Source organism: Ursus arctos, unplaced genomic scaffold, assembly GCF_023065955.2.
Source record: "Ursus arctos isolate Adak ecotype North America unplaced genomic scaffold, UrsArc2.0 scaffold_19, whole genome shotgun sequence".
Lineage (NCBI taxonomy): Eukaryota > Metazoa > Chordata > Mammalia > Carnivora > Ursidae > Ursus > Ursus arctos.
The window spans coordinates 39160124-39187478 of record NW_026622863.1 but is presented as its reverse complement, the minus strand read 5'-3'; the positions used below and the strand labels follow the sequence as shown (position 1 = coordinate 39187478).

General features: G+C 47.3%; 1 protein-coding gene across 1 annotated transcript in view; it reads right to left on the bottom strand.

Annotated features, from left to right (window-relative positions):
• WDR88 (WD repeat domain 88) overlaps window positions 1-27355 on the bottom strand; it is a 40656-nt gene that overhangs the window by 3900 nt on the left and 9401 nt on the right. The window contains exons 2-9 of the mRNA XM_026484318.4: window positions 26693-26803; window positions 21599-21687; window positions 20291-20354; window positions 17839-17977; window positions 16477-16606; window positions 11248-11435; window positions 9221-9303; window positions 7687-7755 (exon numbers count right to left, since the gene is read on the bottom strand). Coding sequence (XP_026340103.2) covers window positions 7687-7755; window positions 9221-9303; window positions 11248-11435; window positions 16477-16606; window positions 17839-17977; window positions 20291-20354; window positions 21599-21687; window positions 26693-26803 — 873 coding nt within the window. The remainder of the gene's footprint in view (window positions 1-7686; window positions 7756-9220; window positions 9304-11247; window positions 11436-16476; window positions 16607-17838; window positions 17978-20290; window positions 20355-21598; window positions 21688-26692; window positions 26804-27355) is intronic.

Below are 27355 nucleotides of genomic sequence, written 5' to 3'. Positions count from 1 at the left end.
ATACACTTGCAATGAACAATCTGAAAGTGCAATCAAATAAGCAATTCCATTTAGAATAGCGTCAAAAAGAAGAAAATGTTTAGTAATAATTTCAACAAAGGAAATACAAAACTTAGAGACCAAAAACTAAAAAAAAAAAATATATTGTTGAAAGAAACTAAAGATGTAAATGAATAGAAAGCTATCTCATGATCAATAGATCAGAAAACAATGTTGCTAAAATGAGAATAATACCCAAAATGTTCTATAGATTCAACATAATCTTTATGAAAACCCCTGATGACTTCTTTGCAGAAATAAACACACTGATCTTAAAATTCATGCGGAAATCCAAGGGAGTCAGAATAGCCAAAATAGACTTGAACAAGAACAATAATATTGGAGGACATATACTTCCCTATTTCAAAACTTACTACAAAGCTGTAGTAATCAGGAGAGTGTAGTACGGGCATAAGATAGACACAGAGGTCAACAGAATTGAGAAACTAAAAATAAAACCTCAGTTATGCTCAATGGATTTTTGACAAGGGTGCCAAGAGCTAAAACTGCGAAACTCTTAGAAGAATACATAGGGGTAAATATTGGTGACCCAGGATAAGACAATGGTTTCTTCAATCTGACACCAAAAGCACAGGCAACGAAAGAAAAAAGCAGAAAAACTGGATCTCATCAAAGTTAAAAACTTATGCTTCAAAGGATATGCATCAAGAAAGTGAAGATCTACAGATGGCCGATAATCACATGAAAAGATGCTCAACATCATTAGCCATCAGGGAGATGCAAATTAAAACTACAAGATCCCACTTCACCACCATCAGGAGGACTACAATCAAAAAGATAATAACAAGACTGGAGAGGCTGTGGACAAATTGGATCCCTCCTGCACTACTGGTGGGAAAGTGAAAGAGTTCAGCACTTTGGAAAACAGTCTGGCGGTTCCTGAAGCGATTAAACGTATAGAGTTACCGTTGTGACCCAGCCGCTCCACTTCTCGGTACCTACTCAAAAGAATAAGACACAGGTGTTCAAACAAAAACTTGTTCCCAAACATTCATAGCAGTATTATTGATGATAGCCAAAAGGAGAAAAGAACCATTCCTGTCACCTGAAGAACGGATAAATGTGATATAGCCATATAATGGAATATGATTCAGCAGTTAAAGGAGATTAAGTGCTTACTTACAGGTTACAGCATAAATAGATCTCGAAAACGTTATGCTAAGTGAAAGAGACCAGTTACAAAGGGCCATATCTTGTATGATTACATGTAAATGAAAGGTCCATAATCAGAAAATTAGAAACAGTAATAGACTAAATAAAAACTAAAACAGGCACCTGGGTGGCTCAGTTAGGCGTCTGCCTTCAGCTCAGGTCATGATCTCAAGGAGTGCGATTGCTGGATCATATGGTAAGACTATGTTTAGCTTTTATCATATCTGACAAAGGACTAGTACCAAAAATCTATAAAGAAGTCTTAAAACTTAACAATAAGAAAACAAAGAAACCAGTTTAAAAACGGACCAAAGATCTTAACAGGTCCCCTCACCAAAAAAGGCACACAGATGGCAAATACACATGTGAAAGATGTTCCACGTCATATGGCATCAGGGATTTGCACACTAAAATAACAGTAAAATAACATTATGCACCTATTATAATGGCCAAAATCTGGACCGTGGACAACAATAATGTTAACGAGGACGGGGAGCAACAGGAACTCTCATTCACTGCTGATGAGAATGCACAATGGTACAGCCACCTGGTGGCTTTCCTGCAAATCTAACTCCTTGATATTTATCTAAGGGAATTTAAAACTTACGTCCACACAAAAACCTCCACAAGGATGTTTAAAGCAGCTTTATTCATAATTGCCAAAAGGTGGAAGCAACGAAGATGTCTTTCAGTAGAGGAACGGGTAAACTGTGGTACAACCAGACAGTGGACTAGTATTCAGTGCTAAAAAGAAATGAGCTATTAAGCCAAGAAAAGACATAGAAGAACCTTAAATGCATATTACTAAATGAAAGAATCAGTGTGAAAAAGGCCATATACTATATGCATCCAACTATATAACATTCTGGAAAAGGTAAAACTATGGAGACAGTGAAAAGATCAGCGATTTCCCGGGGTTTGGGGAGGGAGAGATGAATAGGTGGGACGTGGGATTTTTAGGGCAGTGGAGCTGTTCTGTATGATACTATAATGGTGGATACATGTCATTATACACTTGTCCAAACTCCTAGAATGTACACCAAGAAGGGTGACCCTTAATGTAAACTGTGGACTCCAGATTATAATGTGTCCGTGTAGGTTCACCAGTTATGCTAAACGTCTCACCTGGTGGGAGACATTGATAATGGGGGAGGGCCATGTATTTGTGGGAGCAGGGAGTATATGAGAAATCTCTGTACTGCCTTTCAATTTTGCTACAGACCTAAAAGTGCTCTAAAAATACAGAGTAGGGGTGCCTGGGTGGCTCAGTTGGTTAAGCGTCCAACTCTTGATTTTGGCTCATGTCATGATCTCAGGGTTGTGAGATCTGATCCCTCATGGGGCTCTGAGCTCAGCGCGGAGCCTGCTTGGAATTCTTTCTCCCTCTCCCTCTGCCCCTCCCCTCACTCGTGCTCTCTCTCTTTCAAATAAAATATTATTCAGGCATCAAAAAAAAAATGAAATCTTGCCATTTGCAATGATGTGGATGGAACTAGAGGATGTTATGCTAAGTGAAATAAGTCAGTCAGAGAAAGACAAATACCATATGATTTCACTCATGTGTGGGATTTAAGAACCAAAACATGAACATAGGGGAAGGGAAGGAAAAATAAGATGAAATCAGACAGGGAGACAAACTATAGGAGAGTTTAGGAGACAAACTCCTAACTCTAGGAAACAAACTGAGGGTTGCTGGAGGGGTGGTGGGTGGGGCAATGGGGTAACTACGTGATGGGCATTAAGGAGGGCACGTGATGGAATGAGCACTGGGTGTTATATGTAACTGATGAAAGTAATCATAAGTATTATTAGTACCTATGAAACTAATAATAAATATCTTTTTAAAAATAGAAAAATAAAAACACAGTCTATTAAAAAGAAAAGTAGATTAGGGGCTGCCTAGGGCTGGGAGGGATAGGGAGATTGGAGGTCATGGCAAGTGGTACGGGGTTTCTGTGGGGGGTAATATGTTCTAAAATTGATTGTGGGGATGGACGCACAATTCTGTGTAATAAGAAAAGCCATGGGGTTGGGGGGTTGGAAAGGCCACTGAATTGTACATTTTAAGTGTATGAATTGTATGGTAAGTGGATTATATCTTAATAAAACTGTTAAAGAGAAAAAAAGGACACTTTGACGGTTTCTTACAAAGCCAAACATATATAGTCTTACCATGTGATCCAAGAATCATACTCTTTGATATTTACCCAAAATGTCTTGAAAACTCATGGCCACACAAAAACCTGCACGCAGATGTTCACGGCAGCTTTATTCATAATTACCCGAAACTGGAAGCAATCAAGATGTCCCTCAATTAAGAGAAAGGAAAAACAAACCGTGGTACATCCAGACAATGGAATATTATTCAGCGATTTTAAAAACTGAGCTGTCAAGTCATGAGGAGACAGGGAGGACCCTTAAATGCGTATTGCTAAGTGAAGGAAGCCAGTCTGCAAAGGCCACAGACCGCATGCATCCGATTATATGGCATTCTGGAAAAGACAGAGCTGTAGACAGTGAAAAGGTGCTGGGGGTTCTGGGGAAGAAGGGGAGGGGTGAATAAGTGGAGCACAGGGAATTTTTAGGGAGTGAAACTATTCTGTATGAAACTGTCATGGTGCATACACTACACGCATTTGGCAAAACCCATACAACACGAAGAGTGAAATGTACACAATGGACTTTAGTTAATAATAATGTATCAATATTGATTCTTCCGTTGGATAAAATATACCACACTTATTGCAAGACATTATTACTAATAGTGGAAACAGGGGAGGGGAAGGGAATATATGGGAACTCTCTGTACTATTAGCCCAACTTTCTGTATACCCCAAACTGCTCTAAACAATAAAATCTATTTTTAAAAAAAGATACCAGTACTCCTGAGACAATAGTAACTGATCAATTAGTTTGGGAATACTGCTCAAATGACCATCCATTATCATATCATTCCTATGATTGTTTTTATGGAATGCAGTGTCCTCAGCAGAGCGATGCCCACCGCCCACAAGTCCACATCCTAATCCCCAGAACCTGTGAATATGTTAGGTGACATAACCAAGGGGAATGAAGGTTGCAGAAGGAATTAAGTTTGCTGATCAGCTGATCTTACAATAGGGAGCTTGTTCTGGGTTATCCAGACAGGCTAGACATAGTGACAAATGTCCTTAAAAGTGGACAACACAGTGAGAGGAATATGTGACTGCAGAAGAAAGGCCAGAGAGATACGATGTTGTTGGCTTTGAAGATGCAAGAATTTCCACAAGCCAAAGAATGTAGGTGGCTTCTAGAAGCTGGAAAGGGTAAGGAAACGGATTATTCCCTAGAGCCTCCGGAAAGGAATAGTCCTGGGGATGCCTTGCTTTTAGCCCAGCAAGAACCTGTCCTACTTCCGTCTCACAGAACTAGAAGATACTCAGTTTTTGCTGTGTAAGGGGCAAAGTGTACGGTAACCTATCATGGCAGCAATAGGAAACTAACACAGAGTCACGTCGCATTCCCTGAATCAGCAGGCAACAGAAGGGGAAAGTGACTACATCTGTGTTGGCCCCTTGCTGTGTGGAGCTGTCAGAGTCCGCCAACAATCACACCTTCCACAGTGTATCAAGTGATTTGCCGAATCCCCGCAACCTCGCCCTTAAATACTTTGACTCAAAAGTTGGGAGTTTCAAATCATCTTGTTGATTTCTATGAAGATTTTAGTGAAAATGCAGAAAGGAGTGTGATTTGCTCACCTGGGATGTTGGGCTTTTTTTTTTTTTTTTTTGAGAGAGAAAGAAAGAGCAGGGGGGTGGGCAGAGGGAGAGGGAGAGAGAGAATCTTTTTTTTTTTTTTTTTAAGATATTTATTTATTTATTTGGCAGAGACAGAGACAGCCAGCAAGAGAGGGAACACAAGCAGGGGGAGTGGGAGAGGAAGAAGCAGGCTCCCAGCGGAGGAGCCTGACGTGGGGCTCGATCCCACAACGCCGGGATCACGCCCTGAGCCGAAGGCAGACACTTAACAACTGAGCCACGCAGGCGCCCCAGGAGAGAATCTTAAGCAGACTCCCCAGTGAGCACGGAGCCGGACTCAGGGCTCGATCCCAAGGCCTGAGCCAAAACCAAGAGTTGGACGCCTAACCGACTGAGCCACTCAGGCGCCCCTGAGGTCTTTCTTAATACAAGTTTTTCGTCGCCTTTCCCCCTCCTCAGAAAGTGCAGAAGCACTTTGTAAAAAGATGACCTTGTAGAAATGGAAGAAGGTGTGTCCTTTAAGATGTACCTCCAAGATGCATGCTATCATTGCCAGCTCTAGAGAAGATATTGAAAATGTGGGCCTGCCATAAAACCGTATTTTTAAACCGTGGCACAAGACCAACGTCCTCTGGTTGTGAAATGCATTGAGGAGGAGCCTGGAGGAAAGGATTACAATGAAATTACAAAGAAAGGCATACCCTGTTTCTCCGATACTGTGTGAGTGTCTTCGAAGAGGCCGCAGTAAACCTAAAGGATAAAGTGACTGTCCCCTGGTTGCAGATTGGGACAAAAATCCGTACAGTGAAAATAGGCTTCATTTTCTTGGAAATAAGACTGCACTTCGGTCTTAAAATGAGAGAGAGAGACATCACCAGGAAACAGCAGTCAGGCCAAACAAGACATTCTCAGGTTCTTTACTGAAACTGTGCCGTATTTGGGATCCAACGTCATTATCACAAGTTCAAATTACCTCTGTGCTTTAAAGCCATTTCCCTGAGAAAGAGAGGCTCCAGATATGATGGCATCTAATGTCCTTCAGAGCCTTTTACAGTAATAGCCACCTTCGACACGGCTGGCCTGCACGATGCAATTCTTGTGCCAAGGGACCCGGCTGACTGACAAAATGCCTCAGCCTGAGTCCCTTCGGACAGCTCTGGAGAGCGGGAAGTGAATTCCTGCAAACCTAAAAACCTGCGAGGTCTGGTGAGTAAAACCCTGAGTATTCCCCGATCGGCAGCCTGTGCTGAGAGGATGTTTAGCCTGATGGCATCCCCATGGGCTGACGCAGGAACTGGTGAGAAGTGGGCTTGATAAGAGCAGAGCTGCAGGCCCAAGTGGATTTCACATTTGTCAGTATTTTGGTTACTGCCACCTCAGAGAAAAGAAGGGCGTGCCGAGGCTGCGGCAGTCCAGAGAACACAGGGTACCCCTAAACACAGGCCATGTTATATGTCAGTTATAGCTCAAGAAAGCTGGGGAAATAAATTCATAAATAAATACAAGTAACATTTAGTCAATCGTACTGTATTTGTATTCTTTAAGTCTTACATTTCCGTATCTTAAGCACACATGATAATATAGCCTACAACATTTAAATATCCAATGAAGACTTTTTTTAAAGTCTAAATACATTGCCATAAGAAAGAAACATTATAAAATATTTTTGTATTTTTTAAACATATTTGTTTAATTAGTCCTATTATTAATTACTACTAATTGCTGCCGTTAAGTAGTCCAATTACTACTGTTCCGGTACTAGCATTTACGTAACAGAGAAGTAAAAAATACAGAGTGAGACGTGCATTTCAAATAAACATGCATTTTTCTTATTTTGGTTTGCACTTTTACTTTTTTCCAGCTTTACTGAGATAGAGTTGTCATAACCATCTTTCATACTTTTTTTTTTTAAGATTTTATTTATTATTTATTCGACAGAGATAGAAACAGCCAGCAAGAGAGGGAACACAAGCAGGGGGAGTGGGAGAGGAAGAAGCAGGCTCATAGCGGAAGAGCCTGATGTGGGGCTCGATCCCATAACGCCGGGATCACGCCCTGAGCTGAAGGCAGACGCTTAACCGCTGTGCCACCCAGGTGCCCCCATCTTTCATACTTTTATGTTAAAATAGTAACGCATAGGCACAGAACTTTAATTGTGTGTTCTCTTATTACAGTATTGGGGTCGGGTGTGGCAGTATCTGGGTTGGCTCTCTAACAAGTTGGTCATGGTAGGCCGAGTCTTGCCCACAGTCCCATGCATCTGGAAATGCCCAGACTAGAGAATGACACGGCCCTCGGGATACCCTGGGCTAGCTCTTCTGTGCCATTGGCATGGGAATTTCAGGATGTAGTGATGCAGAGAGGGAAGACCCACGTGGGAGCTCAGGGTGATCTCTGCTTGCTAATGAGCTGACACCTTCCCCCTGCCCCGAACCCCCCCCCCCCCTTTTGGCTCCATCACTCACTGGTCTGGGCATGCCCTTGCTCCAACAAAGCTTAAATGTCAGTGGTTGCAGACACAGAAATCCCTGGCAACTCCCCACCTGAGCAGACATAAGGACCTGCCTCCCAGGTTCCCAGCCAGCTCCCTGCATGGAGGATGGCCTGGCGTGGGGGAGGGGGGTGCCCTCAGACTGAGCCAGCCCAGGAATTTCGCTTGCCAGTAACACTTCTGTGAACACCAATTCTCACAAATGTGAGAGAGATTGTAAGTTACTCAAAGGTTGGCCACTTTTACCTTTGAAGCAGACAGGACCCATTTCTTGTTGTTGCTAATGGCAACGTCTGTCACCCAGTCACTATGGCCCTGAAGAAAAATAGAATTTTAACAAGCACCTAGAGGAAAAACCTGGGTAAGCACGACAAAAACAAAAGCACCAAGTCAGGACCCCAGTGAGGCATGCATTTAAGAGCAACCAATTGTGCTTCCCTGATGTCACTGATGACATTTTACATGTGTAAAGGTTGACGATGCACGTGTTTTTTAAAATGGCACTCTAGTGTTAGCAGGATGGAACAAGACTGACTATATTCCCAGCCGGTCCCAAGCACCTCTTGCGGGTTTTTGTTTGCATTCTCTCTTCTTGGAAATAACCACACTCGGGGGTCCTCCTGGTGAGGGGGCTTTTGCTGCAAACCTATCCCCTGTGGCCTAAGCAGATGGGGAGTTATTTTCCTCAAGTGAAAAGGAGCTCAGAGGAGACAGACTCTTAATGACGTCAGGGCTCTGCATCGGCATCTTGACCATTCTTTAGCCTTCCCCTTATGGAAAGAGGCTGAAGGTGGGCCAGTGTGGTGTGGGAGGAGGAAGGAGAGCAAGAGAGAAGTACATAACAAAGGACAGGAGCTTGAGGGTGGAAAAACAGAGAGTGGAGACAGAACAGAACACCCTGAAAGGGGAGTGAGGGACTTTTTAACACAGGGAGGTGGGACACTCAGCTGTAAGCTGTTTATTTGCTGTGATGTAAACTCCCTTTGCCTCCCCCAAAACCCTTGCAGAAGAGCACTCCAGACAGCCCAGCCCCGGGGGCCTGAATGTTGTGATGATCAAGGGGCACGGTCTCCACTCGGGCTACAGGGGACGGAGGGACCCAGAGTCGTGGATGCAAGCATTCACAGCCAAACCGCGAGATCACAAGACCAGGGAGGCTGCAGAAATTTTGGGGTAGGGGGCACTTGGCACGGAGGTGTTGCTGTAGCCAGTCCTGGGACTACCTGGCCTCTCTGGATTCCTGCCAAGTTGGGAAAATCCCTCCCCTCATTATAGAGCCCCTTTGAGTCTCCTCTAACTTGGAGGCAAAAGCAGACACCCACCATTTTAGAGTCCATAGCTTTCTGTGAATGCCTCATTGTGGCATTCATCTTTCTGCAGAGTAATTTCTGCTGTTCTTAGACACTTTTCCACCTCTGAGTTTTTGCATTTGCTCTTCCCTCTGCCTAGAATGCCCTTCCCCCAGATCCTCATTCACCCAGTCTTTCCTTGCCATCAAGTTCTCAGCTCAAATGCCACCTTCTCCAAGAAGCCCTCCATGCCCACCCACTGTGGATTAGTCCTTGGGGTCTATTTCTTTCACATCACCCTGTTGGAGTTTCTCTGCTTCACTCATCACGGTCGATGATTTGCTTGTTGGTTTCTTGTCTGTTCTTCTCCACAGAGGTGTCGGCTCCAGTGGGGACATCTAGGTCTGTCTCACTCACTGCTATATCCCCAGCACCCAGCACCCAACACCCAGCACCCAGCACAACCCTCTATCTGATGCTGACATCGGTACCTTCAAGGAGATCTTCCGGTAGCCTTCTCCTACATCCCAGATAGCCACGGTCCTGTCGAACCCTCCAGACACGAGAAAAGAGGCTACAACACAAAACGATAAAGTTTCAGGGGATGGGCGGTCACCTTCCCATGCCAACTGCTTCCTCCGTCAGCGAGGTCGAAGCGGGCTGAGGTCGCTTTGTGAGGTGCCACCACGGTTCACTTCAAGGACACTCAAACCCCTTCCTGGGGTGGCCCGATGATGCCCAACCAGTTACAGTCCATTCTCATTATTCACGACAGTTATGTTCTGTAAAGCCATTCAGACACTGAATTAGCCAATGGTGAACAATTTCTGCTCAGGAATATACAGGGTTAGGTTCCTAGGAGCCTCTCTGGCCACGGCATTTCGTTAACCAATCAATGCATACATAGCCTTGTTTTAGGGCTGTTTCTATTGAAACACCCTTTAGTTGATACATAGGCTTTATTCGTTAACATTAACTTCATGGCCATCAGTGCTAGAGGTCACGCCTGAACCAAGCTTATCCAGCACACGGGTTTTCAGGCGCGTCATGACGCCTTCTCGCGCTGAGAGACCCTGGACAGCAAACGCTTCAGCCCTGTGCTGGGGCGCTCTTTAAACAGCAAAATCACCAACCCAAACCACAAAATGCAAAATCACTGGGCACTAAAGGGACCGCGAAACGGACACTTTCCAAGAAGAGAGCTGAAACAGGCAGGCAGAGGGCCGCCTTGTTCGCCCGCAGCTGGGAGTGTGTGCATAAGCTCACTCACATTCTTCACTGCCCTGCGCATGTCCACAGCCCCAGCGGCATCACAAAAGTGCCACAAATATTGATTTGAGGGTTACGGATAAGCTTTACCCAGTATGCTAATTCACAAAGGCGGAAGGTGTGAATAGTGATAATTGACTGAATGCAACTCTGAACCCCAAAAATACAAGGAAAGAAACTGGTGGGATGCCTCATAATGGGGTCTAACTCACAGGGACTGCTTGTGAAGACGAAGAGTGGTTCAAAAACACCCTAGCACTTCGCAAGCCAGACTCTGATTGCTTCTGTACTGGCTGGGGGCCCCTGAAACACACACAGAGCGAGCCCCACTCCCCCCAAGAATGGAGGAGTAAAGCCATTGGCTCCTGAGAGTCAGGAGCCATCACTTCCCTCACTGAGGCTCAGGGCCGGAGGCCGCTTCCTGTCATCACCCTTGTTGGCACCCACGCCCCTTCATTTGGCAACAAAGCCCCAATTTCCCACGGGGAAACACCCACACATACTCCCAGACCCTCTGGTTGAAGGGCACTGACTCCGACCTCGAACTCAGGGGGGTGGACGAGTCACTGAAACCTAGCCAATCCGAGCCTTTCATCCCCTGCTAAAGTGATTGGTTCAGAGATGGGGGCGTGTCCCAAACTGAGCCAATGAAAGCCTTTCCTGGGACTTGTGCTGGTACCATCTAAAAGAAGGTCTCTCTTTCTCCAGCACTGGCTCCCTGACAGCACTGTCTGAGTGTCTGGACCCAGCCACACCTGAAGTGAGACCTGCTCTTGGACTTCCCCACTACAGGGGTTAAGAAATATCTTTGGCTGTTAAGCCACATTAAGCTGAGTCTCCGCTACTTGCAAACTTCTGCCTATGATGTCCCTCTTGGCTTTTTCATTCTCATCGAAAATAAATCCATCCTCGGGGCGCCTGGGTGGCACAGCGGTTAAGCGTCTGCCTTCGGCTCAGGGAGTGATCCTGGAATTATGGGATCGAGCCCCACATCAGGCTCCTCTGCTATGAGCCTGCTTCTTCCTCTCCCACTCCTCCTGCTTGTGTTCCCTCTATCTCTGGCTGTCTCTATCTCTGTCAAATAAATAAATAAAATCTTAAAAAAAAAAAGAAAATAAATCCATCCTCACCACTGGCATCATGAGAAATTGCCTCTCTATACTACGGCAAGTCCATAGGAATGGAACATGAGGAGATCTGCCCCAACCCTCCCATAGGTGTGAAATCTTTCTATGTGTTAAGTACTCACTGTCTCTGGAAAAGTGGCAGGAGCTCACAGAACCTTCATGGCCCTTCATCAGAGTCACACAGGCGCCACTGTTCCGAAACTCCCCTGTATGGACATTCCATATTTTTAAGGTCTTATCCCAAGAGCTTGTACACAGGAAATGGCCACTGGAGGTAAAACAGCAGTTTGAGATTGCACTGGAATGCGCCCTGAAACACAGATGGAAGGGTGTGCACTTCAGCGCTTCATGCCTGGAGGATCTGAGGACACAGCTGAGATGAGGGCACTGGAGCTGATCCCCTGTGACCTAACAGACATCATTCCTTTGATCGTTGCCTACCATGGTCCTGATCTCTCTTTTTTTTTCCATTTTTTTAATTTAAATTCTAGTTAGTTAACATATAGTGTAATATTGGTTTCAGGGGCAGAATTTAGTGATTCATCACTTACATACAACACCCAGCGCTCAACACAACAAGTGCCCTCTTTAATGCCCATCCCCCCATTTAGCCCATCCCCCACCCACCTCCCTCCATCAACCTTCAGTTTGTTAAGAGTCCCTTATGGTTTGCTTCCCTCTTTCCTCTTTTTCCCTTCTACCCCTATGTTCATCTGTTTTGCTTCCTAAATTCCACATGAGTGAAATCATATGGTATTTTTCTTTCTCTGACTTATTTCACTTAGCAGAATACACTCTAGCTCTATCCATGTCATTGCAAATGGCGAGATTTCGTTCTTTTTGATGGCTGAGTAAGATTCCATTGCATATATATTACCATGATCCAGATCTTAATTGCTCTGACTATGCACTATTCCAGGATTTCTCTATCATGCAATACTGACATTTTATGCTACCCACACTTCTTTGTGGGAGGGGGCTGTCCCGTACATTGTAGGACATTGAGCAGCATCTCTGGACTCTACCCACTGGATACCGGTAGCCCCTACACCCAGCTGTGACAACTAAAAATGTCTCTAGACATTGGCAAATTGTCCACTGGGGGACAAAACTGCTCCTGGTTGAGAACCACTGTACTATTCAGAGCTACCAGAGACTTGAGGAAAAAGGGCATTGGAAAATCTCTTAGTGGTGGTCAACAGAATAACAGCCCTTCAGGTCTCACACTGGATCACACTTATAAAGTCGGTTTCTCCTGCTCACCTTCCACCTCCTTTCTCTCCAAGATGGAGGCCCCTCCACCCCCACCCCTCTCTTACCACCTCCTTCCACTTCCCTTCCCAACTACTCCCTCTCTTTTCTCCCCCTCTCTCTTCATCTGTCTTCAGTGTCATTAAAGCATATTTGGATGCTGTGCATTTAATTAAGTTGTGAGTTACCCATGCTCAATTTTTATATATCTTTTTTTTTTAAGAAAAAAAGCTGTCAGAATTTTGCTGGTTTTGTTTTCTTTGTGATCCTCAAAGTATTTTCTCTATGAATCCCATCTTCCGTTATAAACAGTTTTCAATAGAACCTATAAACACAGATGAACGTCTCTGAGTAGCCTGTATCATAAAACCAGTCATTTTACTTGAAGGAAAGCTTGGACAAAACTGTTTTTTCTAGAGCTCAGGCCAGAGTTTTGGTCTCTGTTTCAGTTCTCTGTAATGTGCAGACGGAGTAAGAGCAAAGGAGAAGAAATGTCAACTTCCCAGGGATATCCAGGGTAGAACTTTCCAAATCCCAGTGGCCATTAGGCTAAGAGCCATCCCAGCGTATACTGGAGATGGATAAAAAGGGTTCCCCAGAATCCAAACACAGTTGTTGGGATTTAAACCAAGGCTATCTCTATTTTCCAGGAAGGGGCTCTCATTTCAAATAAATTCCACTTCTCATAAAAGGCTGTTGTACTTAACAAACGTTTGGGGAAAGTGCTTATGTTGCACTTGCTTCTGGACAGGATGGAATCAATGCATGCCTCCCTATTCCTCCTCCTAAGTACAGCTGACAATCCTGGGCATTTATAAAGCAAAGAGGAGACTAGGAAAGATGGAGACAAGAATGCAGACCAGCATGACATCTTGGGACCCAAGAATGGCATGCTGTGCATCCCTTGGATTATACTTTTTTTCATAAATCCTGTACTGAATACTGGAAAAGCCTGTACTCCAAGAAACAATGGGGACCATAAAAAGGCCCTCAAGAAAAGCCTGTTCTCCCTAGCCAAATGGATAGCCTAGCAAGACAGAACACTTGTAGACACTACCTACCTTATTCCAGCCAAACATCTCATGAAAACCTGCATCCCATCCCCACACCCATCAGCAAGGGCCAAGAGGGGAGCCTAGACTGCCATGTTTGCCAGGCTATACTGGGGTGGCCTGCTAGAACAAGATTTCAAGAAGGAGAGTTCTTGATATAATTAATACACACAACACCCATGACACAATGGGAAATCACTCATCATACTAAGCGCCAGGAAAATCTCATTGTGCATGAGAAGATAATCAACAGGTGCCCAACACTGAGATGACATTAGAATTATCTGAGGGATTTTTAAGCAGCCACCATAAAAATGCTTCGATGGACAATTATAACCATGCTTGAAGCAAATGAAAAGATAGAAAGCTTCAGCAAAGAAATAGATGATGTGACAAAGGAGCCACATGGAAACTTCAGAACTGAAAAACAGGATATCCAAAATTAAAAATTCAGTGAAAAGGACAGAGAAAAGAATCAGTGAATATGGAGACAGACAATATAAGTTAAACAGTTCAAAAAATAGACTGGGGGGGCGCCTGGGTGGCACAGCGGTTGAGCGTCTGCCTTCGGCTCAGGGCGTGATCCCGGCGTTATGGGATCGAGCCCCACATCAGGCTCCTTCCCTATGAGCCTGCTTCTTCCTCTCCCACTCCCCCCGCTTGTGTTCCCTCTCTCGCTGGCTGTCTCTATCTCTGTCGAATAAATAAATAAAATCTTTAAAAAAAAAAAATAGACTGGGGGGGGAACCACCTGAGAGACCTGTGGGACTATAACAAAAGATCTAAAATTTGTGTCATCAGAGTCCCAAGAGGGAAAGAAGGTAGCACTGAAAAAGTAACCAAAGAGATTATTTCTGAAATTTTACCAAATTTGGCAAAAGACATAAACCTACAGATTCAAAAAGCTAAATGAAACTAAAGTAGGATAAACACAAGGAAATCTACCCCCCACACATAATTAAACTTCAAATGCAACACTTGGCCTCTGGGTCATGAGTTCAAACCCCATGTTGGGGGTACAGATTACTTAGAAAAAAATGAAATTAAATAAATACATAATTAAACTTCTGAAAACTTAAAGAAAAAAATCTTGAAAGCAGCAAGAGAGAAATGGCCCCTTACCTACAGGGGAAAAACTATTTGAGTGGCAGTGGATACTTCATCAGAAACCATGAAGACAAGAAGAAAGTGACAGGACAGATTTCAAATAATGAAAGAAAAAAAAACTGCCAATATCGATTTTTATATCCAGCAAAAATATCCTTTAGGAATGAAGGGGAAGGATGCCTGGGTGTCTCAGTCAGTTAAGTGCTGGACTCTTGATTTCGGCTCAGGTCATGATGTCAGTGTTGTGAGATTGAGCCCTGCATGGGGCTCGCACTGGGCATGGAGCCTGCTTGAGATTCCTCTCTCCCCCTCTCCCTCTGCTCTCCACCCCTACCTGCCACATTTCTCTAAAATAAATCTTTTTTTTTTTTTAAGATTTTATTTATTTATTCGACAGGAAAGAGACAGCCAGTGAGAGAGGGAACACAAGCAGGGGGAGTGGGAGAGGAAGAAGCAGGCTCATAGTGGAGGAGCCTGATGTGGGGCTCGATACCATAACGCCGGGATCACGCCCTGAGCCGGAGGCAGACGCTTAACCGCTGCGCCACCCAGGCGCCCCTAAAATAAATCTTTTTTAAAGTGGTTAAAATGAAAATTTTATGTTATATATAGTTTTACTGCAGTTTAAAAAAATAATGTGATATTCCCTCAAACCACTGAACTGTTCACTTGAAATGGGTGCATTCTCTGATGTGTGAACTATACCTCAATAAAGCTGTCAAGAGAATGAAAGACAGGCAGGAAGGAGGGAAAGGGGAAAGTGAATGACCTCGAGACTAGGTAAGAGCTATTTTTCACTAGCTATCCTTTTGTTCTTTTAAATTTTGTACTGTGTTGCATGTTTTACATTTTCAAAAAGTAATTTACATATTTTGGAAATAAAAACATGCAAGGCCCCTTGTTCAAAAACTAAGAATTTAAGGACATTGACAGCAGAATGTGAAATCAAGCGTGGGGCGCTAGGTATGGGGGGACCCGTGTAACTTCAGAGGCTGCGTGCCATGAAGCCAGCCCTGTCATGTGGCATTGAGAATCTTTGCCTTAATCTTTTCTTACTAAAAGCTACATTTCAAAAAAAAAATCATACATTTGGGTTGATCGAAAATACCAATAAACATTTTGTTTATTTCCCTTTCCACCTCCATGGGGAAAACAGAACACAGTGGGCTGTGATGCCCACACCAGGAACTGCGGCCACCTCTGCTGCCCGCACCCCTCACTGCCCTAGGGAAGTGGCCCACAGCACCCCCAACCCAGGTGTCCCTGAGAGTCCCTCTCAGTAACAGAGCACGTGCTGAGCACACACCGTGTGGCCCATGCTGAGGACCTGCATGTACTGTCTTGCTCAGATCCCACCTCTGCTCAGTTTGCAGGTGAGGAATCTAAGGTCCAAGGTCACACAGGATACAAACCTGCACACTCTTAACCCCTGGCCAGATCCCCAAGGGACAGCCTGTCCCGGGCCAGCAGGGCTCGTCACTGAGTGCAGCAGGCAGGGTGATAGGGCATATATACATTCTGGGATCCTGACTCTAGGGCCTTCTAGAGAGGACTGGCCCCCCCACCCAGTGGGGGCCACCTGCCAGGGAACCCTTGCACACCCTGGATTATCAGATATTCCCCTTTTACAGGAGACGCTGGAAATTCACATTTGGGAGGGAGGTGGGGGAGCTCTGCACAATGTTTTCCAGGGTTGGCTCACATAGAAACAAATGCACCTGAGCCCTGTCCCTGCCCACAAGCCACAGCTAGTGGTGTCCCCCAGCCTGCCTCCTTCCTTCCCCTTCTCCATCTCCAGCCTCCTCTGAACACCCATGGCCAAGCTGGAGATGCCCCATGTGGACCCCCGATCGCAAGCCAGAGGTGTGCAGGCCAAATCCAGGAGGGCATGAATGGGGACCTGGGCCCACCTCCCTACTGCAGGATGGGGCCCCTCCTCACTTGGTGATGGTGAGCAGTGTGGTCTGGGATGTAATATCCCAGATCTTGATGCTTTTGTCCAGTGAGACGGAAGCCACCCTCTGGCTATCGGGGTCAAAGCAGCATGCTGTGAGACACCGGCTATGATGATCTGAGGCACAGGGAAAGCAACCCATTACCTGGCATTCCATGTGCCTCCCCCAGGTCAGCGACCATATTACAGAAACACAATTCCAGTTTCACAAGGGACTCTATACTCGCACAAACATTTCCTGGGTGCTGACCAAATGCCAGGCTTAGAACGAGAAGTACGGCCAAACAGCTCCCTGTCCCCACAGAGCTCCCCATCTGATGGGGAGGTGCCCTCGTGCAAACAACAGCCCATAGTGCATTGGGGGCCACGAGAGGGGTGTGCAGTAGGTCATGGCTCCTGGCCAGCACAGGGCTGGCCCAGCTCTGAGAGGTCGAGGAGGGACCTTAAAAGTTAGCACGGGAAACAGAATAGGAAGAGGGCTCCCAGCAGAAGGAACAGCAGGTGCCAAGGCCTGGAGGTGGGACAGAGCACGGAGAAGCGTGGCGTGCAGTTAGAAGCTGGAGGCTGAGGACAGGTAGAAGATACGATGACACGGGAAGGGGAGGTGCAGGCCAAGGGGCAGTGCCGACATCCCAGGTCCAAGCTCAGAAACAGAAACGCAAGGCACACATGGGAAGTAGGCATGGGGTGTGCGAACACCCACATACATGCATGCACGCACACACTCACTGAGGTCAGGAAGGCCACCCAGCAACGTTTTGTTAATAATAGACACCCCAGCAAAGGAGACAGGACACATAGCGCAGCCTTTCACTCTTTACTTTACATACTTACTACATTTTTTACGATGATTACACATCTTGTTAATGTTTTATTTTGAGATCACCGTCGACTCGCATGCACTTGTAAGGAATAAGACAGAGAGATCCTGTATGCCCGTCACCCAGTTTCCCCCAATAAAAACAGCTTGTATAACTACTGTACAGTATCATAACCAGAAAATTGGCATCTGATGCTTAGTATCTTTATATTTTAAAAATACAGACAAAAACGTTATGAAGGCTGAGTCTCCGCTCAAGGAAAGGTTGGGCTTTAACTGTCCATGTGACACTGGACCAGAACCCTGTTTCATTTATGACAAGCATGGGGCTAATCCTGTGATTAACCTTAACCGATGAGAATCGGGCAAGGTCTTGGCCGCTGGTGTTTTATCCATGAGTGTCCCATCTCTAATGATGTGGCTCATTATAGCCTCATCAAATAAGGCCACCGAAAGTCACCGTCGGTCAAGGGACAAGTGGCTGTTACCATGGCAGACAGAACAGAGCAGGGAGCCCCTGCAAACTCACTTTTGATGTGTGACACGGTGGTGGCATTTTCTGCATCTGTTATACAGATCGCACGGTCCACGTCCAAGGCTGAGACCACGTATTTGCCATCAGGAGAAAGCTTACAGGAGGCTATGAAGGTTTCATGATTGATCTTCCACTGAATAGGGCAACAATCAAAGGGTGGTTTTCCCTCTAGCCCTGCAGTCCAGTAGAACTTTCTGTGATGACAGAAATGTTCCATCTATGCACCACCCAATACATTAATTAGTCTCTGGGCCACATGCGGCCATTGAGTACTTGCAACGGGCTAGTGCAAATAAGGAACTGAATTTTAAATTTGGGTTGGCTTTAAGTAATTAATTTCATTAATAAATGTAATTAATGAATCTGTGTGTGGGACAGATGGACAAGGATAGGGAGAGCATCTAGTGGGACTGGCCGCAAGGTTCTCATAATGGCCAACTTTCCTCCTACTCAATTGGGTAAACAAGTGTTTATTAAGTGTCTGCCCTGTGACTCCCACCAGGGACAGGACACCACAGCCCAGCCCCTCAGGCTGCTTACAAACCCCCAGGAGAGGCTGGCACCAAACCTCAAGAAGGGGACGATAGCCGCTCAACATTCAAGGAAAGGAGGGTCTCTCTGTATGTTACAAATTATGGTATTGCCACTTAAAATATGCTCACAAATTCTTCGACAGTCCTGCCTCTGGAAGGTAGAGACTAATTCCCCACCCCTTGACCATGGGCTGGACTTGGTGACTAGCTTCTAATGAACAGAATATGGCAGAAGTGATAGTGTGTGACTAGGCCATAAAAGAAACCATGGCCTCCTCCTTGATCTTTTTTGGATCACATACTCTGGGGGAGCGAACTGTCATGTCCTGAGAATGGTCAAGCCTCCCTATGGGGGAGAGCAACTGAGGGCTCCTGACCAAAGCCATGTGAGGGTGCCATCTTGGAAGCGGAGCCTTCAGCCCCAGTTGAGCCTTCGGGTGACTGTAACCCCAGGTGACATGTGAACTGTGACCTTGTAAGAAACTTGAACCAGAACTGCCCAGCTAAGCTGCTCCTAGATTTCTATCAGAAACTGGGAGATAATAAGTGCTTGTTGTTTCAACCTGTTAAGTTTTGGGCTAATTTGTCAAGCAGTGGTGGATAACTAATTCAGCTCTCTAGTTGGCAAGGGGCATGGATCACTGGTGCAAGAAAAATAAATCAAAGCACGAAAAAGATGTTTGAAGAAGAAAAAGAAAAGCATCTCAAATAGAAAAACTGGCTGGAGACAAGAGCAGGAAATGTACAAGAGAAGAAACAAACATTTGGTATAAACGCTCAAAGTCAGGAGCAATCAACGCTAGTCTCATTTTCCCACCGACTAAAGTGGCTAAAATTTTTTAAAAATCATGCTGTCTGGCCTGTGAGATAGTGAGCACTCCCCTGGTGCCTCAGAGAGGAGTTGGCATGGATGTCCAGAGGATAATTTTTAAAAGACCATCTTTCTATACCAAATTAGCAATAAAATTCAGCTCTATTTCCTTGAAAATATTGGATCGTGCATATGAAAAATTACACTCAAAGTTTCCTCATCATAGTACCACTTATGATAGAGAAAAGTAAAAACAGCCTTAATGTCCTTTTACCAGGGAATAGCGCCATAGAGCCTGACTTACCCATACCATGGAATCCACGCATCCATGAAAAAAGGATGACGTCCAAGTGTACTTACCCACCATTTATTTTTGAGTGAAAAAAAAAAAGTCAAGACCCAGAAAGTACACACAGAATGATGCTACGTTGTTAACAGAACGTACTCACCCGTGCTCATTGGAAATGTGTGCAGACATAGGAAAAGAGGTGCCAAGATATTAACTATAATCTCTGGGGTGTTTACGGTGACTATAAATTGATCTTTGCACTAAGAAGAAAAGAGGAGCAAAGGGGAGGCGATAAGGAGCTCCCTGGGGAGCCCCCTCGGCAGGGACGGTGCTGCTGGGGCACAGGACAGAGAGGGAGGGAGTCTCAGGCTGGTTTGGATGGATGGATGGTGGCCCCTCCAAGCTCGGGAGACGACCCTCCCCAGAACACTCATGTTTTGACCGCAGGGCCTTTGTCCCATGGCCTCAGCTCGACTTCCTGCCCCATCAAATCCCAACACCCCTGCAGGGGAGAGTCTTTTCCTGCGCAGTTCCCTCAGCCTGGGGTGCCATGCTCCTCTCTCTACCACTCCCCCTGCTCACGTATCCAAACCCTTCCCATCCTTCCAGCAAAAGCCCTCCTCTGCCTGCCCCAAGGAGCTTTCCTTCCCCAATGCTCCCCCTCCATCACCTGGTGTCCCTGAGAAAATTCTCCTTTTCTGAAAGACTGGTTTCCCTTCCCACCCCAGGACCCCCCAGCCGGCAACCCGCCCCCCCCCCCCCAGCATGCCCAGTCAAGAGCCAGGGCTGCTGCACTGGGCAGGCCACACTCACCAGCAGCTTGCCTGTCTCAAGGTCCCAAGCCCTCACCGCTTTGTCATAGGACGCTGTGATAATTCTGCCAAGAAAATGACCCAGACGGTTATGGCTATGCGTTCTATGGGGGGGGAAACCCAGAAAGTTCTTCAGAGAAAATGTCTGTAACTTAGGATCAAGATTGCAAGTAATATCCGAATCTTTCTCACGATGCTCCCTGAGCCCCCTCCCGGAGCCTCCCTGGAAGCAGACGGAACCTCACGGCAAGGCGCCACCGCACGCTCTTCCTGAGTCCCTCTGCCACCCAGACACGTCCTTCCATCTTCAAGGCACGAACGGGACTGTTTCTTCTCTTCTGTGAATGACGGTCTTCTTCTGAGGGGATACCTACCACTCACACGCACCAACCCTTTCCTTCTCTGCTCACGGGTCTGTTTTTTTACGGGAGCACTTTGACAGCTCGCTTTGTTCTGAAACGTTTTCTTGTGCATTTAGTAAAATAACATAAATGTACCTTTGTCCATACTAATATACATGGACCTCTCTCCCATTGCATGTTTCTGTGGCAATCCGTGTCCCCCATGGAAGATAAATTCCCACGCGAGTTTTTACCAGCTTTGTAGCTGCTGCTTGGGGTACAAGCAAATCTATTTTAAAGCAAAACCCTTGGGGCGCCTGGGGGGCTCAGTCAGTTAAGCCTCTGCCTTCAGCTTGGTCGTGATCCCAGGGTCCTGGGATTCAGTCCCGCATGGGGCTCCTTGCTCAGAGGGGAGCCTGCCTCTCCCTCTGCCTCTCCCCTGCTTGTGTGTACTCTCTCTCTGTCTCTCTCTGACAAATAAATAAATAAAATCTTAAAAAAAAAAAAAGCAAAGCCCCTTGTGTTTTAAAGGCCCATCTCATGTGCGTGTGAGGGGCTTCAGCAAATGCCTCCCAGAGGCTCTGGGGGCACGTGGCTGCCTCCTAGCTGGGCTGCACCCCTGTGTCCTGGGCCTCCATTTCCCCTGTGAGATGCCCCCTGGGACTCAGTCCCCGTGGCCCCTTGTAGCTTCAGCCGGGCCATGGGTGTGAGCACAGAAAAGCATCTCCATGAAGGAAAGGCAGACTGGCTTTGTCTGAGCCATGACACATGCTATCTTTTCAGCGCTTTACATTTTCAAAGAGTTGCCACAGCCCCTTGACTCTTAAAGCAAAACGTGGGAACCGTGGGGACATAGATGGGAGAAGGGTAGCGTAGTTGCCAAGAGAACAGAAAAGCGTCCCTGGCGGGCTGCACACTGGCCTGCCTCCTCGCTCCTCCTGCCCGGCGCCAGACGAAGGAAAGGTCACCTTCTGCTGTCAGCTGTCACGCTGCACTCTAAAACAGGAGCTTTGGGCCCGTGCTCAAAATCCCGAATGACCAAGCCATCCACAGCATCCTCAAATCAACAGGAGAGAGGGAGAGAGAAGTCACTGCACCACTGGCGGAAGCCGTGCCCTGAGCTCGCCAGCAGCCCTGAGCTTGTCCACAACGGCGAAGTGTGACAACCCCTGGTCCTGCACCCCGCGGCCCGCTCCAACGGGCAAAAGAACTTTCCAGCCCCCCCCCGAGCAGCAAGGGTGCTCTGCCCCCCCACAACGTCCCTGGAGACCCACACCCGCTCCCCTGCACAGGCACCAGACCCAAACAGGCCCCTGTGGGGGCAGAGCCGCAGACAAGTTCCTCCGTCTCTCCTGGCCAAAGGGGCTTGGCAGAATCTCACAAGACCTCCAAGAACTTGTGAAAAGTTCACACCCTTTGACCCAGCAATGCCACTCCGAGGGGTCTCTCCTAATCGAAGTGTGGTCAAAGACTTGTGCCGAAAAAGATTCATCAGGGGTCAGAGGGGACGGCGGGCATGCTGGCACCAGGCACCTCAGGGGAGCGGTTAAAACAAATCCCAGCACGCCGGCCACCGTTAGCATGCTGGCGGTTGATGACTGGAGAGCACGATGAGCTCGACGCCAGGCAATAACTCGAGAGCATAAAGAGAAGAAAACAGGGTGCCAAAGTGAAACTGCCGTTGTGGCAGAGGTGAAATATTCTCAGCTAGAAACGTACCAAGAGCTTTTCAGGATAAGCTGCGGTGGAAAGTCCCCTTGAAAAACGGGTTACTGGTAAGACAATGAATTCCTAGAAAGGTCTTGGGTTGCTGGGTGAAAATACGGAGCACGGGAGCTTCTGGCCTGACCAGGGCAGGCCTGGGACAGTACTACCTGGGACAGAGCCCACTTTGCATTAAGGGCCTAAGTCGAGGGACACTTGGGTGGCTCAGTCAGTTAAGTGTCTGCTTTCGGCTCAAGTCCTAATTCCAGCATCCTGGGATCAAGTCCCGTGTGGGACTGCTTCTCCCTCTGCCTGCCACTCCCCCTGCTTGTGCACTCGCTCTCTCTGACAAATAAATAAATAAAATTTAAAAAAAAAGGACCCCAAGTTGTGCTGGGGGGCAAAGAACCCTCTGTCAGGGGTCCCCAAGACCACCCCAGGCTCGGTGATTCTCCAGGACCCCCACAGGACCCTGCAGATGGTCAGACTCACAGCTAAGATTTATTACAGCAAAGGACACAAAGCAAAATCAGCAAAGGGGAAGGAGCCTAGGGTGGAGTCCGGAGGAGACAGGCGCAAGCTTCCAAGAGTGTCTCCCAGTGAGTCACACGGGACACACCTACTTCCTCCAGCAACCAGTTGTGATAACACGCGTGACCTGTCGTCTATGGGGGAGATGGGCCTGAGCCTTGGGGCCCAGGGTTTTTGGGGGGATTCTCTAGCATACACCAAAATCCAGACTCCCAGAAGGAAAGCAGGTGCTCAGCATGAACCACGTGGCTTATGCCAACAGTCTGGGTACACTGAGCCCTCCTTATCACTTAGCGGACTGCAGGACACCATGGCCCAGTCCAGCGCCCAGATGCCGGCCACGGCCAGCCTCGCAGCGGTCTCACACCTGCTAGGTGAACCTTTTCTGCACAGACCCAGGCCCTCAACCCCTACTCCGTAAGACTTGAAACAGTGGGATCGTGTTTGGGGAACCCACAAGGCCCTAAAAAGAGGCAGGAAGGGACAGCATGAATCCAAAGAGGAACTCACCAGGACAGGACACATCCAAGCTGCAAGCCTGGACTCACAAGTCTACTGGCTTGGAAGGAAAGAACCGGTCCAGGCAGCCTGTGTGTGATCCAGCCTCCCTGGCTGGTGCGTGGCTATAGCACAAACTTGGAACTAAGAAAACAATCACTGTGGGGCCTGGGACTGCGGTCTGCACAGGGCCGGGGGCCGACTAAGGGCAGCCCTGAAATGGACCAGCCTCGGGGGCGGGGGCGGGGGCGGGGGCGGGGGCGGGGGTGGGGGCGGGGGCGGGCCATGTGCAGCTTCGGCATTCAATAGTGACACCTACTGGTCAGGAGGAGGAACAGCACCCATAGACCGGCAGCCTTCTTGAACAGGTGCACTGTTGTGAAGAGAATCCTTCCGCAAGAGGTAAATGGCAAACAAGCCAGATTTTGTTAGTGAATTCCAGAGACAGTGGAAATGGCTCTGTTTTGTATTGAATGTTTCTTTTTTTAATTTTTAGTATTTTATTTATTTGAGAGAGAGCGAGAGATAGAGCATGAGCAGGGGAGAGAGGGAGAAGCAGGCTCCCCACTGAGCAGGGCACCCGTCGCAGGGCTCCATCCCAGGACGCTGGGATCATGACCTCAGTCGAAGGCAGATGCTTAACCAACTGAGCCTCCCAGGCGCCCCTTGAATGTTTCTTGAAATAAATAAGGGAAGGATAGCTCCCTCTTCACCCGGCATTTGGAGGCAGGAAATCCTCTGTAGACTCAGATAATTGACTCAGATAATTCAAGGACGGGGCACTGGTCAGACTTTAAGTGAAGGAGAAAGAGGGGCTCCAAATAAAGAGTTGGAAAAAATAGGGAAATGTGACAATACCCACACCCCAAGTTTATCACGGTTATATAAACAGCGTTTCTTTATGGTCTCAGTTTTGTAAACATGGTTATACGTGTGTGAACAAGAAAAAAATAAACTTATATTTCAACATTTTCACAACACTTAACTCGAGGGTTGTGAAGTGATGGCTCTTGTTTCTTCTCTGTGCCATGAGAAAAACCACCATAGTTGCTATTTCTTAGTGACTGGAAAGAGGCATGCCAATGTATTAGAGTGATATTGGGTGCAGGATTAAGAATGATATTTTTTTCTGGGGCACCTCGGTGGCTCAGCCACTGAAGTGTTTGGCTCTTGGTTTTGGCTCAGGTCATGATCTCAGAGTCCTGGGATCAAGCCCCACATCAGGCTCTGTGCTCAGTTTGGAGTCTGCTTGAGATTCTCTCTCTCTCTCCCTCTGCCACTCCCTCCACTGTCACTCTCAAAAAAAAAAAAAAGAGAGAGAGAGAGAGAGAGAGAGAATGATTTTTTCCCCCAGCTTCTTCATACATGTATGGACTTTGCAAACTATTCACAGTGGTCCACAATGAGGGTGAAGGGAGCTTCCAAAAGATTAAATCAGATGCTTGGGTTCTGGGTGGGGCCCAAGAGGAGGGATAGGAGATGGGAGGTGACAGGAGTGGGGAAAGGAGAGAGAAGCAAGAGGACAGTTTGGCCAAGATACCGTGACAGGAGAAGGCAGTGTGCAGGGCAATGGCTGAGTCATCTACCCAGGGAGTGCTCAGGAATGGCAGCTGCACTGGGGCAGAGAGAGCCACAGGAGGAGCCAGCCAAAGGGCAAAGGTGGGGAAAAGAGAACCAGGAGGAGGATAGAAGACTTCTTGGAGGAGGTGTCAATGGGGCCAGCCAAGGCAGACAACTGGCGACTCTGGCAGGGGCTGGGGGTGGGGGCAAGGAGGGACCTGGAAAAATCAGCAGAAGCAGGCAAGTCCATGAGCAAGGCTGGTATGGGGACACTTGGACAGGCCAAAATGACTGCAACCTGGATACAGTGGCATGGACTAGGCAGCTATTCTACTGTGGGGAGCCAGGGACATCTCAGTGGATGGCCTCTAATCTTGGGACAACAAGAGGAAACAGGCGGATTTCCCCTTTTAGAGACAAGAGCCTTTTGGCTCAAACAGACAGAGACCCCTGCCTGTCCCTCCATTGGTTCAAAAGGTGAGAAGAATGTGGGGAGGATCTGAGCTGGCCAAGCAGGCTGCACACTTGGAAGCTGCTCCCCCCCAGGTGGTGACAACCCACAGAGCCCCCTCACCCTTGGCTTCTCAGTCACCCCAGAGCGTTGGGAAAGGTTTTAAGGCTCTCAGAGGAACCAGAAGTTTTCCCAGAAGGAGCTCATGAGCCGCAGCAGAGGTCGGGAGCGGATGCCTGTTGGGGGCAGGCCTAGGCCAGGCAGGCCCCAGGGTAGCCCAGCATGCAGCTGGACCTGGAGAGTTTCAGGGAGGTCCAGGAGGTCATGTGACCACCCAGGGTCACACAGCTGAACCACTTGGACCATCCCCAAACCCTTCTGCTTAGTCTGCCTGGCCTTGGTACCCACTAAGGACACAGAAGGTGACCTCTGTGGTCATCTGGAGGGTGAGGAGCTATCCTTCACCTGATTACCCAAACCAGAACCCAGGAACCAGCCCAGATTCCTTTCTATCCCCTTCTGCCCCTGAAGCCAGAGGAGATGGCAAAACTCAGAATGGACTGCTGTCCCCCATGGGCCCAGCTCCAGCCACACAGTCATCTGTGGCCTGGACCCTGATGGCCACTGACATCCCCCACCCCGCTCCCTCATCACCCCCTTCTAACTGACCAGCAATGCCCCCAGAAAGGCCTTCCAGAGTCTGCTGGCTATGCCCAGAGGCTTGGGAAGAGTTCTCGGTGGTCACGTCTCTGCAACATCTGACCGTCACACACCCCTGTTCCTTGTGCCCCCGCTTCCTGCACCTTGGGGCACTGAGCCATGCTCAAGTCTGCCTCTCCCAACCACCCCTCATGGACAGGTCCCGACCCTGGCACTTTTCTGTCCTCTGTGACCACCTAGGCCTGGCCATACCATCTCTGTGGAAGGAAGTGAATTTTCCAAATGAGAAGGAGACCGAAAGAGAGGCCACAGTTTAGAGATCCCAGGTAAGCCCCAGGCACAGTGGGAACTGTCCAACAGTAGGTGTGGGATGGGCCCACAGTGGTCCCCGCCAGTGGTCCCCATCCCCCACGCCTACTGTTTCCAAATCAACAGGCTGCCAGCAACCACACTAAACTCATCTCTCTCCAGGGGCTCGACACTAGGCTTCAACCCTCACTTGGCTTCTCCTTTTGCATTTCGCTTGGAAAGTTCTCTCCAAGTCTTTGGGATCTTTGGGCATCTGGGAACTCAGTACTGGGGAACTCTCCATAAGATGTGGCACAAGCTTCTATCTCCTCCTGGGACGTTCTCATCCCACCTACACCAGGCCACCTACCCACAACTTCAGAGAGCAGTCATAGGAACCACTGAGGAGCTTTGTGTCATCCACACAGAAGTTACACGAGCTCACAAGGTCCTCATGTCCCGTCAGAACTTTAAACGGGATCTGAAAAAAGTAAAGAGATTGAATGAGTTCAGCAAGTTACAAAATACAAGATTAATATCAAAAACTCAATTGTTTTTCTATACACTTGCAATGAACAAATTGGAAAAAATTTTTTTTAAATTTCCATTTATAAAGGCATCAAAATAGGAATACATTTAACAATGACCAAAAAAAAAGTGTTAAACTTGTACTCTGAAAATCACAGAACATTGTTGGAAGAAATTTTAGAAGACCCAAAGACATGGGAAAGCAGCCCATATTCATGGATTAGCTATTAGCTTACTATTGTTAAGATGAAAATACCTTCCAAAATGATGTACAGATTCAACAGTATCCCCTCAAAATCCCAGCTGACTTCCTTTCCAAAATCGACAAGCTAATCCTAAAATTTACATGGATGCTCAAGGAAAGCAAAATAGCCAAAACAATAGTGAAAAAGATCAAAGGTGGAGTACTCACAAATCCCAATTTCCAAACTCACCACATACAAAAAGTGACCGTAATCAAGACACTGGAGTTACAGGCCTAAGAACAGACATAGAGATTGATGGA